Below are 14,920 nucleotides of genomic sequence, written 5' to 3' on the forward strand. Positions count from 1 at the left end.
TAGCAAATGGCTGCAATATAACAAAGAGTGAAAAATTTAAGGGGGTCTGAATACTTTCCGTACCCACTGTATACATAATAAATACACAGAACACACACATATATTATGCAAACAAAAACTTTTATTTTGTATGCGATTAATCGCTTGACAGCTCTAAAATTTAGCAACGCTAAATTTTCAGCAGCCATGACTCCAGGGGCCTGTACCATGAAGCCGGATTAGCTGGCTATCCAGGTGAGTTTCAGTTTTGTTGGCACCAATCCTGGATTTTAGGTATCATGAAAGTGGCTTGGCTTTTAGCTGCGTTCATTGTCATAGAAACTTATGCTCCACAGCTAATTTGCTCCAGGGCAGGCTATGTTCTGAGTTAGAGATCTCAAACTGAAATTGGACCAATCAGATGTTAACAAAGTGACACATGTCTGACTCTGACACAAAAAAGTCACTCTCCCAGTTTCTCTTGCTCCAAATTAAAGGTCACTATTACTAAAAAAAATTGTCTGGCTTTAATGATAATTACTTAAGAGTTATTTTATATGATTTATATAATTATATGATTGATATTATTATTAATCCATTACACACAAGCAATTTTAGTTTATCAGTTATTATAAATCATTTATTTAAAATGAATGTTAATATATACAGCTTGTATGTAATATAAATAAGCTGTAGAATCAATAGATAATGCTTTAAAAATGACTACGTGACCTTACATGTTCGGGTCTCTATCGCTGTATATAACAAGTTTCACTTGTGACTGCACTGATAAAGCTAGTTAATTTCCTTTATTTGTCCTCTTTCATGAACAAGTACTTTTTTCATTGTAAATGCATTTAAATTCATCATATTCTTCAATTTCTTAACCTTTAGCAAAACCTTTAACCTTTAACTAAGGCTCGTGATTGGCTGTTCGCCAGTGATGTCACACATTCATTAATTACTTAAGAGTTATTTTATATGATTTATATTATAATTAATCCATTACACTCGAGCAATTTTAGTTTAACAGTTATTATAAATCATTTATTTTAAATGAATGTTAATATATACAGATCGTATGTAATATAAATAAGCTGTAGAATCAATAGATAAAGCTTTAAAAATGACTACGTTACCTTACATGTTCGAGTCTCTATCGCTGTACATTTCCAACTATATAAACGAACTTAAGTTTCACTTGTGACTGCACTGATAAAGCTAGTTAATTTCCTTTATTTGTCCTCTTTCATGAACAAGTACTTTTTTCATTGTAAATGCATTTAAATTCATCATATTCTTCAATTTCTTAACCTTTAGCAAAACCTTTAACCTTTAACTAAGGCTCGTGATTGGCTGTTCGCCAGTGATGTCACACATTCATGTGCACGTGCTCCACAAACTCAGGATCAAAGCCTGAGTTGACAAAGAAAGTTGATGATCAGCATCATGGTACCAACAAAGCTGGATTGGAGTGGTTTGATTTTGTCAACTCGAAACTAATCCTGTAAAGCCCCGTTCACACCAAGAACGATAACTATAAAGATAACGATAAAGATATAGTTCTAAAAATCGTTCTCCATATTAAAGAATAGCAGAGTCCACACCACAACTATAACGATAAAGACAAAGAGAAACGATATCATTGGAATCACTTTCAAAATGATTTTTCTCCAGCTGATGAACGATAAAAAATTGACAGCCAATCAGAATCCATCCTGCTGTAACGAGCTCGAGAATTTAAAGCGGCAGATGCATGTGCGCTTAGAATAAACAGACGATATCGTTCGCTGGTGTGGACGCTAATATCGTTATTTTTATAGTTATCTTTATAGTTATCGTTATCGGTGTGAACGGGCCTTAACTCTGAATTTGTTCATCTACCATCGTGGTACAGGCCCCAGTCTTTAGTGTCACGTGATCCTTCAAAAACCACTATAACATGCCGATTTGGTGCTCAAGAAACATTTTATTATAATTTATGTTAAACAGTTGTGTTGCTTAATTATTTTAGTGGAAACTACATTTTTTCCAGCATTCTTTATTATTAGAAAGTTCAAAAGAACAGCATTTATTTGAAATATAAGTCTTTTGTAACAATATAAATGTCTTTACACTGTCACTTTTGATCAATTTACTGCATCCTTGCTGAATGAAAGTATTCAGTTCTTTAAAAAAATCTTACTGACCCCGAACTTTTGAATGGCAGTGTAAGTGTTTTTTTTTTTATTACACTAGTAAAAAAAATTTCACTAGTTTTTAACTTATAAACAAGTGAAACAAAATCTGTGTTGCTTCTTGTGTAAATTTATCATATTTTGAGAGATATAATGCTTTGTATTTTAACTGAAATATTATTATTAATAATACTTAAGAATAGAAAAGTGCTCTAGGTCAGTGCTCTGTACCTTTGTATCTTCAGGTGAGCGTGTAGGGGGCTTCACGGTGGTCTGTAAGGATGCTGAAGAGGCTAAGCGTGTGGAATCCCAGCTGAAAATTCTCATTCGGCCCATCTACTCCAACCCCCCTATGAATGGAGCTCGTATCGCCTCCACCATTCTCAACACGCCTGAACTCTACAAAGAATGGTGAGTCCTGAGATAAAGTCCCATCACAAACACAGCCAATGAGAACTGAGCTCTACAGACTGTCGCTTTACCGTTTTTCTCTTAGGCTCGTGGAGGTGAAAGACATGGCCGACCGCATCATTAAGATGAGGGAGATGCTTGTGTCGAACCTGAAGAAGGAGGGCTCCACTCACAACTGGCAGCATGTCACTGACCAGATTGGAATGTTCTGCTTTACGGGACTCAAACCGGAGCAGGCAAGTCAAGTGGAAGTGCATTCTGGGAATCTCTGATAAGACCTCAGCTATTTTCACTGTCAGCCTTTTCTCACTGGTTTTTCTCTGCTTGTCTTCTTTATGGCTCTTTGTCAGGTGGAGCGTCTGATTAAAGAATTCTCTATATACATGACAAAAGACGGCCGGATCTCTGTGGCTGGTGTGACGTCTGCAAACGTGGGATATCTAGCACACGCCATCCATGCTGTTACCAAGTGAAGCTGGCTCCTGAGACTGTAGTTTCAGCAGACAGAGCAAGAAAAAGTAATTTAAATGATTTAAAGTCTTCTGCTGCATGTCTTTTAGCACCAGATATGAAATAGGACTAATGTAGACTTCCAGTTCACTTGATTTGGTATTATTAATATTAATTCATGACTCTGAATGTGAGAAAATCAATAAATTAAGGCAGGATTCTTCCTTTCAAAGTGATAAAAACAAGCTTTAAAGGATATCGCTTATCACGATTTCCTGTGTCAGAACTGATAAGAATGTCTTTTTTTTATGGTACAAAATGTTCCGATAGAACAGTTAATGACATTTAAAAATCATGTTTTTGTTTTCAAACCAATAACTAAATAAGAGTGATTGAAAAGTTACCCCATATGCTTTAGAGAAATCATTGAAAGGAGTAAACCAGATTTCATGTTTGGACATTAATTGCAAAATCTTTGAAGGGCTGTAACCAGTTTAACATGGTCATTTCACCTAGAGGAGCATAAACAATTACACTTATCAAACTGATGATTCGGCATCAAAGGTCTTCTTGAGCCATAACACATTCTTAGACATGTTTATGACTGTAAGGCACTTATTCTATACTGCAGCGTAAGCTCATTATTAGTAATGATCGATTGTCATAAAACTCATGTCAAACATTTTTTTTTTTTAATTGTCACTGCATCTGTGGACAAAATTGAATTAAGATTAATTTTGGAATGAAAACTGAACAAAGTATAACTGATATTTCAGTGGTTAATTGATGGTTTAAGAAACGCTTTACGTGTTTAGTGTGTGGGTGTTGATAATGTTGAACATGCCATGGTTTGTAAGGATTATTCAGGTTTGAAAAACTGTTCAAATATATATATTTGTATAACTAATTATTGTGTTCCTAAAGCAAATTTATGAAATTTCTCCCGAAGTTCTCCGGAATAGACATCGAAATGTGACGAGTAGTACTGTATGACTCTGTTTAAACAATGAACAACAGAATAAAGGTGAGCTCAACGAAAACTCGAGTGTTTAATTTTTTAGGGAAAGCTTATGTAAACATCATTTTGTGGGTCACATGATTGTATTTTATAATAAAGCTACTTCTAAATATGGTGAAGCGGAGCTATAAGGGAATTGTCGACTGTGGTGACGCAATGGAGACAGCCGATTCCCGGATCACGTGACGGTGCTGTCATCTAACTTGTATCGTCTCGTTCAAGATAGGAAATTAAACTCGTGTTCTCGATTAAAGTGACAAAATGACTGAAACTGTTCAAACCTAACGGTCACCGGAGCCAGTCGAGGCCTCGGGCTGCAGATAGTTGAGTCTGGTAACGGGAGGCTTCTCTCCTGGGAAGATTATCGCTACTGCTCGCAATCCAGATGGAGCCAAGGTAATGCTGTGAGCAGACAGTAGTAGGCCTATTTGCATTAGGCCTACTGTACAAACATTAGAAACCAACCCCAGATCATTTACAGTCATCTTGGCTGCAGGAGAACGTGCACATGCCTAGTTGAGAATTACGATCAACATGCATTATTTAAACATGAACATTTTAGGTTAAGTTACATATTATTTAGCTTTTTAGTGATAATTTTTTTAAAGAATAAGATATTTCATGTAGTTTTAATTATTACGCGGACCTAAAGGCCACACGTGTAATAATTATAAAAGAAAAAAAAGTTTACAATGGTTTAAAAGGCCTGTTTGTTTTATAGGAGTTGCACATGTTGGCAGAAGAACATCAAAACACACATTATTAAACTGGGTAAGTACTAAAGCACGTCTAATCTGGATAAGTGGTTCTCGACTGGTTTTGCTTCTTGACCCAGTTTTTTATTGGACATTAGGTGGCGAGCTAACACACACATTTTTATTGTTAAAAAAAAAAAAAAAATCCCTCAAGGGTTAAATTAAAGGATTAACATTACCATGAACTACCGTAAAATTGACAGTTTTATAAATGCATAAACAACAACAAATGTGTCTGCCTTAAACTTAATGAAAACGGGGAAGAGTCAGATTTTCTTTTACCTTACATTTTTTTCTTAATGATTTAGTGGATGAGGGCATGCATGTTGTCTAGTTTTTCTCCCCGCTGCGGAAAAAAATAAAATAAAGAACTAGCTACCCATTTTTGGCTAGTGACACCAGTTATGAATCTTTTAATCTATTGATCTAGAAGCTGTATTTGAAATTAAGAGTTTGTTTATCTGACTCTAATTGTGGACGTCTCTGTTGCTAGATGTTACATGTCAGGAGAGTATAGAGAGAGCTGCATCTGAGGTGGAACAGCTTGTTCAAGAGGAAGGTCTGAACTGTCTCATCAACAATGCTGGAATTAATGTAGTTGCCAACCTTGAGACAGTCACCGCAGACAAGATGTTGGAAAACTTCCATACCAACTCTGTTACCCCGTTGATGATCACCAAGGTTTCATTTCTCAAATTAAATCCAGACACAATATGCACACATATCTACTCTCAACACAAATGTCTGAAAACGTTCTGACTTACTGAACTTGTCATGCAGGCCATGATCCCACTGCTGAAGCGAGCAGCTGCAAAGGGCACAGGGAAGGGGATGGGCATTCACAGAGCAGCAGTCATTAATATGACTTCTCTACTGGGTTCAATTGAGCTGTACTGAAGTGATCGTGCCAACACCTTCAAATGGTACCCATACAGAACATCAAAGGTTTGTGATAGTGCTCCTGGAGCTTAATGTCAAGATAAAAGTGTTAATTCCCAGGGAAGGGACAAAGTAATATAAGTGTTTACACTGAAAGTCAATTTGGATATTCATGAACATTTATAGGGATAGTTCACCCAAAAATGAAAATTATGTCATTAATTACTCACCCTCATGTCGTTCTATACCCATAAGACCTTCATACATCTTCGGAACACAAATTAAGATATTTTTGATGAAATCTGAGAGACAGCTACGCAACAACTATGTTCAAGGCCCAGAAAGGTAGTAAGGCCATTGATAAAATAGTCCATGTAACATCAGTAGTTCAACCTTAATTTTATGAAGCTACGAGAATACTATTTGTATTTAAGTCACTTTTTGTATTGCGTCGTGGTACTCTTGTGAGTGGTGGTGGATACTGACCAGCAGAGAAGAAATTGTTGAATAAAGTTATTTTTATTTTCTTTGCTCACAAAAAGTATTCTCATGCTTCGTAAAATTATGGTTGAAACACTGTCATCACATGGACTATTTTAACAATGTCCTTACTACCTTTCTGGACCTTGAACATGGTAGTTCCCTTGCTGTCTATGTAGGGTCAGATAGGTCCAGGATTTCATCAAAAATATCTTAATTTCTGTTTCAAAGATGAACAAAGGTCTTATGGGTTTGGAACGACATGAGGGTGAGTAATTAATGACAGAATTTTCATTTTTGGGTGAACTAACCCTTTAATTCTTTTGTTGAAGCACAGTTTTCTATGGAAGCCTGTTTCCGCAATGAAAAAAATAAAAAGGTAATTGTGAACATTTTATCTAACAATTCTGACTTTTTTCTCAGAATTCTGAGTTTATACCTCACAATTCTGACCTTTTTCTCAAAATTTCTTTTTAAAAAGTCAGAATTACAAGATACAAACTTGCTAATGCAAGAAAAAAAATCTGAATTGCTTGTATCTTGCAAGTCTCACTTTTTTCTTAGAATTGTGAGAAACAAAGTCTGAACGGTGAGATTTCAAAAAAAAAAAAATCCAATTCCTTTTTTTTCTGTGGTGAAAACAGGCTTTCATAGTTTTCTGTATTGAAGACTATAATAGTATGTATGTGAATATATCAGTTGAGATACTGAGTTGCATTTGCTTTGCATCAGAGTGCACTGAACATGATCACCAGATGCTTGGCAGTGGACCTGGAGGCAGATGGGATCCTGTGTATGGCTCTGCACCCAGGCTGGGTACGCACTGATACGGGTGGACCTGAAGTGAGTCTCTTTCTTCTATCTGTTCTTTATCACAGCTATCTGCTAAGCAAATTGTTACAAAATGTCTAAAAAGAGAGATAGACTCTTGTGGTTTGTTGATTGTTTTGTATACAGGCACCATTGAGCCCTGATGAAAGCATTTGCAGTGTGTTGTCTGTGATTGGTGGTTTGACTGAAAAGGATCATGGGTAATTTCTTCACTATACTGGTGAACAACTACCTTGGTGATGCTGCAGATTGTTTTTTAGATGCCAGAAATAGAGGCTTTATTTTTGTTTTGCTATACATGTATGAACTATGTATGTATGTATGTATGTATATTTACATATTTAATAATCAACATTCTTGTTCAGGGTTATTTTTATTTTCCCCGTACTTATGAAATTTTATTTTATTATTTGGGATGGTGAATGTGACAGCAATAAGAATGGACCATGATTAAATTATTGTGACATATTGGCATTAAAAGCACTGAAATAATGATAACATCTTGTCTGGTAAATAATTAACAATCTTTTCACCACTTATTCTTGTTTAACTGCAACAAACAGCCAAAATTGTGAATAACATTCAGAATTTAAGTTATAATCGTAACGTACAGCAGGGTATAACAGTCCTCAGAAAAGGACAATAAAAACTACCTTTTAGCCTATTTATTATTTATTTATAGCTTTGTAAAGCATAAAAATGTTGTAGGTGGCTTTTCACATTAAAGACTGTACTGACATTAAATTAGTTAGCTATTATTGTTAAATCATAAAACTGTATATGTATGAATAAAGCTGTATTCTGTAACATCTTTGAATATTCTGATCTCTTGGTGGCAGAATAGTGTTATTTCTTTACACAAATTTCAAGACATAACTATTTTCTTATAAACACATGCACATACACACAGTAAATAAACAGTTCAGCTTAGTCCATATCTTTATGTTTAGCTATATCTCATTGCACAGAACAGTTATGCATCATAATAATCAATCTACTGTTTCTATTTTATTATAGAATCATCTACAGTTTTTTTCATATACATATACATTTCTATGAATATTATTTAGTTCTAAGAGGCAAATGGAGGTTCTCCCATACAATACTGATACTCTTTTCCATAAGCAATTATCTAATCTCACATGCTGTGGCTATTTGGATACACGCAGTGATAAACTGGCCATTGAATTTGCACAGTGTAGTAGTAAAGAAAGAAGAAGAGGGCAGTTCTACATGAAACGCATCATATCCATCTTATGGTTCAGCTGTAGATTCAAGAAAGTAACACAGATGAAGCCTGTTTAATAAGACCTGAATGAACAAGTGATCAAACAGGTTTGCCCTTGTGTTTGCTGATCATCTGTCAGGCGATCGCTGTCAACTGCGTCTCAGTATGGATCCGCTCCGGTCGTAGTTTATTCGCAAAATGGAACTAATGGAGGAAAATTAAAGCTTGAAAAGGTAGGGTTTCTGCCTTTGGTTCTTTTATTAGTGCTTTCCTTTTTAAAATAAATTTAGTACACAGAAGCCTGCAAGAATCCACACTTGTCTTTCCCTGAACAGTATCTCAAAACAGACTGACATGTAAAAATACTTTTTTTACTTTATATATTATGTAAAATACTATATTACTAACAGTGTATACAGTATTATAGAAATCTGATTCTTGTCTGGATAAATATGAATATCAACCAATATCAATAATTCCAACAAAAGTAACTTTATGTCCTTCATTTCCAGGTCTGTACATGGCAGAAAGACATGATTTTCTTTGCCGTTTTGGGTCTGTCCTTCAGAGAAATTCAACTGTCATTTTCAGAGGAATTGGAATATAGTATTTTGGGCATATCTGTTGTCCTTTTCCTTATAGCCCTCTGCCTTTTGATATGGCAGATTTACCGCTACTGTACACGGTTTCCTGTTTCACGAAGACCTGGTAAATTCTCATGCAAATGAGAATGATTGATTTTTATATTTCACCTAATATTACACAAGATTAGTACATAATATTACTATAAACATGTAGTTTTAGATAAGCATGTTGTATTTTTGGCTTAGATGCATAGTATAAGAGGTATATATTATTTATTATATCTAGAGTACTGTTCAAACGTTTGAGGTCAGTAAGATATTTTTGTTGTTGTTGAATACTTAAAATGAATACTTTTATTGAAAAGTTGATCAGATGGGACAGTAAAGACATTTATAATGTTACAAAAGATCGTTATTTCAAATGCATTGTTCTTTTGAACTTTCTATTCATCAAATAAATAAAATTGTTGTTTCCACAAAAAATATTGATAAACACCAAAGCAGTATATTAGAATGATTTCTGAAGGATCATGTGACACTAAAGACTGGAATATTACTGTTTTTATTGTATTTGTGATCAAATAAAATGTAACCTTGGTTAGCATAAGAGACTTCTTTCAAAAACATTAAAATACGTACTGACCCAAAACTTTTGAAAAGTGTATCAAATAAAACGTTACAGAAGACATGCTAATGAGGTTTATGCAGAATATCTATCAACATCTATTAGATTCCAGTGAATATTTTGTTAGCAGATAGCCTGTCGGCTAGGAGCGGAGGTTTTCAGTATGCTACACAAACAAATGACGCTAAGGTAAGATTAATTTGCATAAACCATCATTATCTTCATAACCTGGAATGCATCCATTTTGTACTGTGTTTGCTTCCTAGTTTTTGCTTGCTCTGACCTAGATCAAACAAAATAGATCAAAAACACGTTTCACAGATTTGGTTGCTAACCACATGTGTGTATTTCTAAATATCCAATAAGACTATAACTAGAAAATTAGACCAGATACACACTCTGTCCATCAGATGGAGGTTCATTATGAGGAACTGAGCCACCGACTGTCCCCTAGCACCTCTTGCACTAACCTGGGCAGTAGTTTAGATCTAGTTGCTAGCATGGCAGATCTGGAAGAGGAGAATATCCAGGGATCTCTGCGCTTTTCACTATTCTACGATCAGCTGCAGTCCAAACTGGTGGTGACGGTACTGGACGCCCAAGATCTAGCCATGCGAGACTTCAGTCATAGCGTGGACCCGTTTGTTTGGGTGCGGTTGTTGTGGGCAGAAAGAGAGGATGAGGAGCAGAGTTCAATGCAGTGTGTTCTGGACGAATGGCAGACACGTCTAGTGAAGAAGAGCTGCAGTCCTGTGTTTGGAGATCAGTTCTCTTGCACCCTGGCTGAGGAGGAAGTACCAAGAGTCACTGTTAGATTTGAGGTATGTAACGGGCCTACCATCTTATTTTATTGTAACCACATCAGTTCACTTTAGATTTTATCTTTTAGGTTCGGGATTTTGATAAATTCTCAAGACATGGAATTCTAGGAGAGGCCCGTGCTCCCCTGAACAGTCTGAAGCTCTCATATCCCCTGGAGTTAAGAGAGGATCTGCAAGTACCCAAGAAAGTAAGTTTTATCCTGGTATAACAAATTGGAAATTATGAGATGAAAAACAATTGGTACAATTTCTGTGTAGGATATGGTTGGTGAGGCACTGCTCTCTCTGAAATACATGCCTACATCTCAGAGGCTGGAGGTGGGAGTGTTGAAGATCCGCACAGTATGTCATCCCAATAAGACTGAGAGAGGTGAGGAATAATGAGTGTATACTTATACATAAATGAAATTGAAATAAACTGCACTGTTAATTGTGCTGCAAACTGATACATTTTTATGCGTCATCAACCCGGAACTAAAGTTCGATTCAGTTCGATTTGTGAACCGGCTCAACTGGTTACTTCCTGAGAAACGGCTCAAAAGAACGATTCGTTCAAGAACCGAACATCACTAATTTCTATAGCTTTAATTAGACATCATTTCTAGTTTCACAATTGCGAGTTTACATCTTGCAATTCTGACTTTTTTTCACAGAAGTGCCTGATACAAACTCGCAATTCTGACTTTTTTTCTCAGAAATGTGAGATATAAACTCGCAATTGTGAGGAATTAAGTCAGAATTGCAAGATATAAATTGGCAACTCTGAATTTTTCCACAGAATTGCATGATATAAACTCGCAATTGTGAGTTATAAAGTCAGAATTGCGAAATATAAACTCACAATTCTGAGAAATTAAGTCAGAATTGTGTGATATAAACTCGCAATTGTGAGTTAAGTCAGAATTGTGAGATATACCCTGCGTTCCATTCGGAAGGGCTCATCCCTATGCCCTAATCCCTTCAAAGGGTTTACCCAGCGGAGTGAGAGCTTTGAAGGGTTGAAGGGTGTAGGGCAGTGTTTCTCAACCAGGGGTCCGTGGACCCCTAGTGGTCCTTGACATAAGGCCAGGGGGTCCGTATAAAGTATGATTTTTTTTATAAATTTTGTATATTTTGACATGACGTTCCCATGAAAGAAAAATCCAATATAGCTGATGATATGGCCAAATACTGGACAAGTCAGCTAACTTGAATTATACTTGACTGCATTTTGTCCTCACAAAGACACAAATGATACGAGTCAATTTTGTTCTGGGGGTCCTTGAGGATGGTTCTGAATTGGATTGGGGTCCGGTACGCCAAAAGGTTGAGATTCACTGGTGTAGGGGACCAAACAACTGTTTCTTGAAGTGCCCTTCTACGTTGGTCATCATCCCGTGCCCACACGGAGGCGCCGTCATTATGGAAAGAATCCGCGCAAAGGGTGTCCATCAGTTGTACCCTGCGAAATCCTTCATTCCGAAGGGCCCTCTGAAGTGGCCAGTTTTGAGCACTTCGGTTTGGAACGACCTTTCAATATAGCGGCCATGATTGTTTTCACTCCGAAGTGCCCTTCGGAGGGCAATATATCCCGTTTGGAACGCACCGTTAGCCTAAAATCACAATTCTAAGAACATATCAGTCTTTTTTTTTCTCCTCAGAACTGGAATTTAAAACTCACAATTGTGAGTTTATATCTCACAATTCTGAGAAAAAGAGTCACAAATAAACAAAGAGTCACAAATACAAACTCGCAATTGCAAGAAAAAAAATCAGAATTGCGAAACAATTCGGTCTTTTTATCTCGCAATTATGACTTTATAACTCGCAATTATGAGTTTATATCTCGCAATTATGCAATTACCTTTTTTTTATTTTTTATACAGTGGCGGAAACGGGCTTCCATACTTAATTCCATTCCATTCCTTCCTTCCATTTAAATACAAAGTATTGCCAGTCTATGAATTTTTTGCTCCGCCAATGGAAAATAATTCCAAACAAATCTACAGCAGAACTGTTGCAGCGCACAGTATGGTGTTTTGTTCATTAAATGAACTATTTTTCGAACATTTTTCGTTGAACAAATGACCCACTAATAATTATAGTCAGTTATGCCACCTACTGGCGTACCGATGAATCTTCCCTTACTGATAGCCTTTAATTGAATATTAATTTATGCATTATAAACTAACAATGAACAAAAGTTAATTTACATTTTAACATTACCCAGCTTAATAAATCTTGAAAAATGACTTTTAAATTATCTTTAAAGTCGGCATGAAACGGAAGTTGCGATTGTCTTTTCTTCTCTACTGTGACGTATATCCGAGTGAAACGGCATCTGAAATGAGAGGGCGGGACTTGATTTGTCCTTCGGGAATTGATTGGATCGTTGGAAGCTGGGGCGTTGCAAACAAAATGGAGGCAGATCTGAATGCCAGTTTGCAGTTAGTGGTGGGGGATTTCTCTTCTCCACTGGATTCACAGCCGACACCCAAGCATGAATAAATGTTTTATTTATTAAGGATGACGACGACGATCAACGGCACAAAACATCCTAAACAGAGAGAGAGAGAGAGAGAGAGAGGAGAAGATGAGTCGTTTTGAGGGGGAGGGGAGGTTAACGTTTTTTATTAAAGATTATGAGGGCACATTTAAAAAAAATAATGAAGTGCACGGATAAATTATTTATAATAAACACTACAGTATTCCATTAAAAAATAAGAATTTTCAATTTGATTTCATGGTGACTAAACTGTTTGTTGATTGTACTATCACAGCTCTCTATGCCAAAACCAGCGTTACCTGCAACCACTGCAAACTTCGACATCAGAGGACAAAACAGAAGAAGCGTTGGGAGGTGACTGTGTTCAATGAGGTCCTGACCTTTGTGTTGCCAGATCAACAGATCAGAGAGTGCACCATTATAGTGTCTGTTTACGAAATTCAGCCTTCAAAGAATTCTTCCAAACGTTTGATTGGTCACATCCACATCAAAAAGAGCAAAACCTTCGAAAATGAGCACTGGAAACTGATGATGCAATCACTACGACAGCCAATCGCTAAGTGGCATTTAATCTTCATCTGAATACACCTCAAATTTATTGACGCTTCCAGTTCCCGAGGTGGGAGGTTGAGGTCGTACTTCCGGTGTTCTGACGATTTGTGCTACCCTGTCAGATTTTGCTACCTCCCATTAAAACAGATGGTAGCATAATTCGATAGCGAAAAGTGCTACCTATCAGATTTTGCTTCCAGCATGGTATTAATAAGGTGTGAGGCTTTATTAACATGTACACCTACCCTTACAGTAGGGTAAATACAGTGTTGGTAGCATAATCTGATAGATAGCATTGTTTGTCAGAACACCGGCATTTATGCCACTGTCATCTCAAACAATGAACTGTGTTTAATAGCATCATAAGGTGGAAATCTAAAACATTTTTGGAATATAGTGGCTGACTATTAAGTTAATTTCATTGCTGCCATTTACTGTATTCTAAAAGCAAATGAGATGTATTTACATTCTTTGCTTAATTTAGAGATGTTTGGTAATGACGCACAATAAAATATTCAATTCAAAGGTGATATTTACCTTGATTTTTCTTCATTTTCAAACCACATCATGTCTCTTTTAATCTCAAGCATGCCCTTCACTGACACTGCTTGCTTTTGGTGTTTTAAAACCTACTAAATCAGCTGTATATTGTTGATGTTTTCGAATGACAAGGTACCAACTGTATCCACAAGATGGCTCTCTAACACTGAGATTTATAAAGTTTATCTTTTTTTTCACGTCAACACGTCAGACATCTGAATGAAGCATTTGAAAAGCTGGACTGGAGTCACTTTGTTGTTTTAGGGTACATATAGAGTTCATATATGCTCTTAATAATATCCTCATACTAATGCCCCACCACAATTCTAATAGATCTGGAGAGTTTGACCAACTGAAATAGGGATAAATAATATAAGCACATCCACATAAATGTGATTCAGCAAGTCTGCAATGCATATTTAAATATTTACCTGACAGTAACCTGTCACCATTTTGGATTGAACAGAACAAGCAAGCATGTGATAACATTTCTTTCCCCTCATCTATCTCCACACTGAATGTGTCTATAATGAATGATGTCTCACTGATGGATTTGTGCTGCAAAAGTTGCACACATCTAGGATAACAGCGTTTGGAAGGAGAAGAAACCCACACTACCATTTAAACAGATGAGCGTCTCAGTGGCACATTTAGTTTTGGCCTGCCTCCTGATAGTTTGTTTGAAGTTACTTCTGAGCCACTGGTTCAGTCTTCTTGTAGACAAGTAGATAGTGAATTAAGGCAAACATCACGACTTTGACTCATAATGAGCAGGGCTTGTAAATAACCCTCTGTTATTTGAATTAGTTTCCAGGATTTATATATTATTCTTATATTATTTAATTCTGTCCTTTCTTAAGTGTTTGTTATATTTTGGAATGTTACTTTGTACTCTATAAGTTATTTAACGATAGAGACCTTTATTTTGAAAGGCGGCTTGACGGAAGTGCTCAGAGCCCGCTCATGCACGGAGATCGCGAATACGGAGAGAGAGCGCGCAAAGACGGAAACGGGTCACGGCGTTGGATTTTAGGATTAAGGACACTTTTAAGTGAATTTAAGCATCTGTTTGTTGTTTTATTTTGCAGTATTTTGTTTTGTTTTT

At 36.4% G+C, this 14,920-nt stretch overlaps 2 protein-coding genes and 1 pseudogene across 2 annotated transcripts in view; all 3 read left to right on the top strand.

Moving 5' to 3' along the window:
* The window catches only part of got2a (glutamic-oxaloacetic transaminase 2a, mitochondrial), a 10,435-nt gene extending 6,378 nt beyond the window's left edge, over positions 1–4,057 (top strand). Inside the window, exons 8-10 of the mRNA XM_016494665.1 lie at positions 2,402–2,567; positions 2,653–2,803; positions 2,918–4,057. Of these exons, the coding sequence (XP_016350151.1) occupies positions 2,402–2,567; positions 2,653–2,803; positions 2,918–3,040 (440 nt within the window). The 3' untranslated portion in view covers positions 3,041–4,057. The remainder of the gene's footprint in view (positions 1–2,401; positions 2,568–2,652; positions 2,804–2,917) is intronic.
* Positions 4,058–4,310: 253 nt separating this feature from the next.
* On the top strand, positions 4,311–7,249 carry LOC107694946 (C-factor-like; annotated as a pseudogene).
* A 1,492-nt stretch (positions 7,250–8,741) lies between these two features.
* Positions 8,742–13,396, top strand: syt19 (synaptotagmin XIX). Its single transcript, XM_016494637.1, has 6 exons — positions 8,742–8,916; positions 9,545–9,606; positions 9,828–10,238; positions 10,307–10,426; positions 10,497–10,608; positions 12,998–13,396. Exons 1-6 carry the CDS (start codon positions 8,742–8,744, stop codon positions 13,303–13,305), a joined length of 1,188 nt encoding a protein of 395 aa, XP_016350123.1. The 3' UTR covers positions 13,306–13,396.
* The last annotated feature ends 1,524 nt before the right edge of the window (positions 13,397–14,920 follow it).

This window comes from Sinocyclocheilus anshuiensis, unplaced genomic scaffold (assembly GCF_001515605.1).
Source record: "Sinocyclocheilus anshuiensis isolate Anshui unplaced genomic scaffold, SAMN03320099.WGS_v1.1 scaffold286, whole genome shotgun sequence".
In the NCBI taxonomy this organism is placed as follows: domain Eukaryota; kingdom Metazoa; phylum Chordata; class Actinopteri; order Cypriniformes; family Cyprinidae; genus Sinocyclocheilus; species Sinocyclocheilus anshuiensis.